The 650-nt window shown below is 39.1% G+C and overlaps 1 protein-coding gene across 1 annotated transcript; it reads left to right on the top strand.

Annotated features, from left to right (window-relative positions):
- Window positions 1-43: 43 nt before the first annotated feature.
- LOC110034389 (putative protein NRT1/ PTR FAMILY 2.14) lies at window positions 44-558 on the top strand (the record flags this gene model as incomplete). The annotated part of the gene is made up of 2 exons (XM_020738656.1): window positions 44-189; window positions 341-558. Coding segments are annotated over exons 1-2 (342 nt in total), but the record flags the coding sequence as incomplete, so codon positions are not given.
- Window positions 559-650: the final 92 nt, after the last annotated feature.

Raw genomic sequence — 650 nt, 5'->3', positions numbered from 1 at the left:
TTTGAAAAGAGAAAAGTGAGGAAGAGAGATTCATAATTGGCCATACGTCGGAATTGTCGCCGGAGATGGCAGCGAAGATGTCCGAATTGTTGCCGGAGATGGCGGTCAAAAGCCATAAGGCGGAGGCGGAGAAGCAACCCCGAAAGAAGAGAGAACCGCAAGGTTGGAAATGCATGCCATACATCCTAGGTGTGTAAACCCTTCTTTATATTGCTCATACTATATATATATAATTAATTTCTTCTTTAGGGGTATTAGGATGGTGATAAATGGTAAAAATTGTTAAAATTATCATTGTATTGAATATAAGTATAAAAATTAACATAAAATGAGGAGGCAGGAAATGAAACATTTGAAAAATTGGCGAGCTCGGGGCTGACGATAAACTTGGCGGTGTACCTGGTGACTGTATTTCATATGGAGGAAGTGAAGGCTACAAATGTGGTGAACATTTTCTTCGGCACCTCAAACTTTGCTCCGGTTGTAGGAGCTTTCATCTCTGATGCTTATCTGGGGAGATTCTACACGCTGGGCTTGACATCAATCATATCTTTTTTGGTACATATTCTTTTTCATCTTGCTTTGTGGTAATATGTTTGCCTCATTTTTTTTTTTGTCCATAGTATGTTTTTCGTTTGACTCATCAATCT

Source organism: Phalaenopsis equestris, unplaced genomic scaffold (genome assembly GCF_001263595.1).
Source record: "Phalaenopsis equestris unplaced genomic scaffold, ASM126359v1 Scaffold185865, whole genome shotgun sequence".
Taxonomy (NCBI): Eukaryota; Viridiplantae; Streptophyta; class Magnoliopsida; order Asparagales; family Orchidaceae; genus Phalaenopsis; species Phalaenopsis equestris.
The sequence above is the reverse complement of the archived record's forward strand: the minus strand, read 5'-3'. Positions and strand labels throughout refer to the sequence as shown.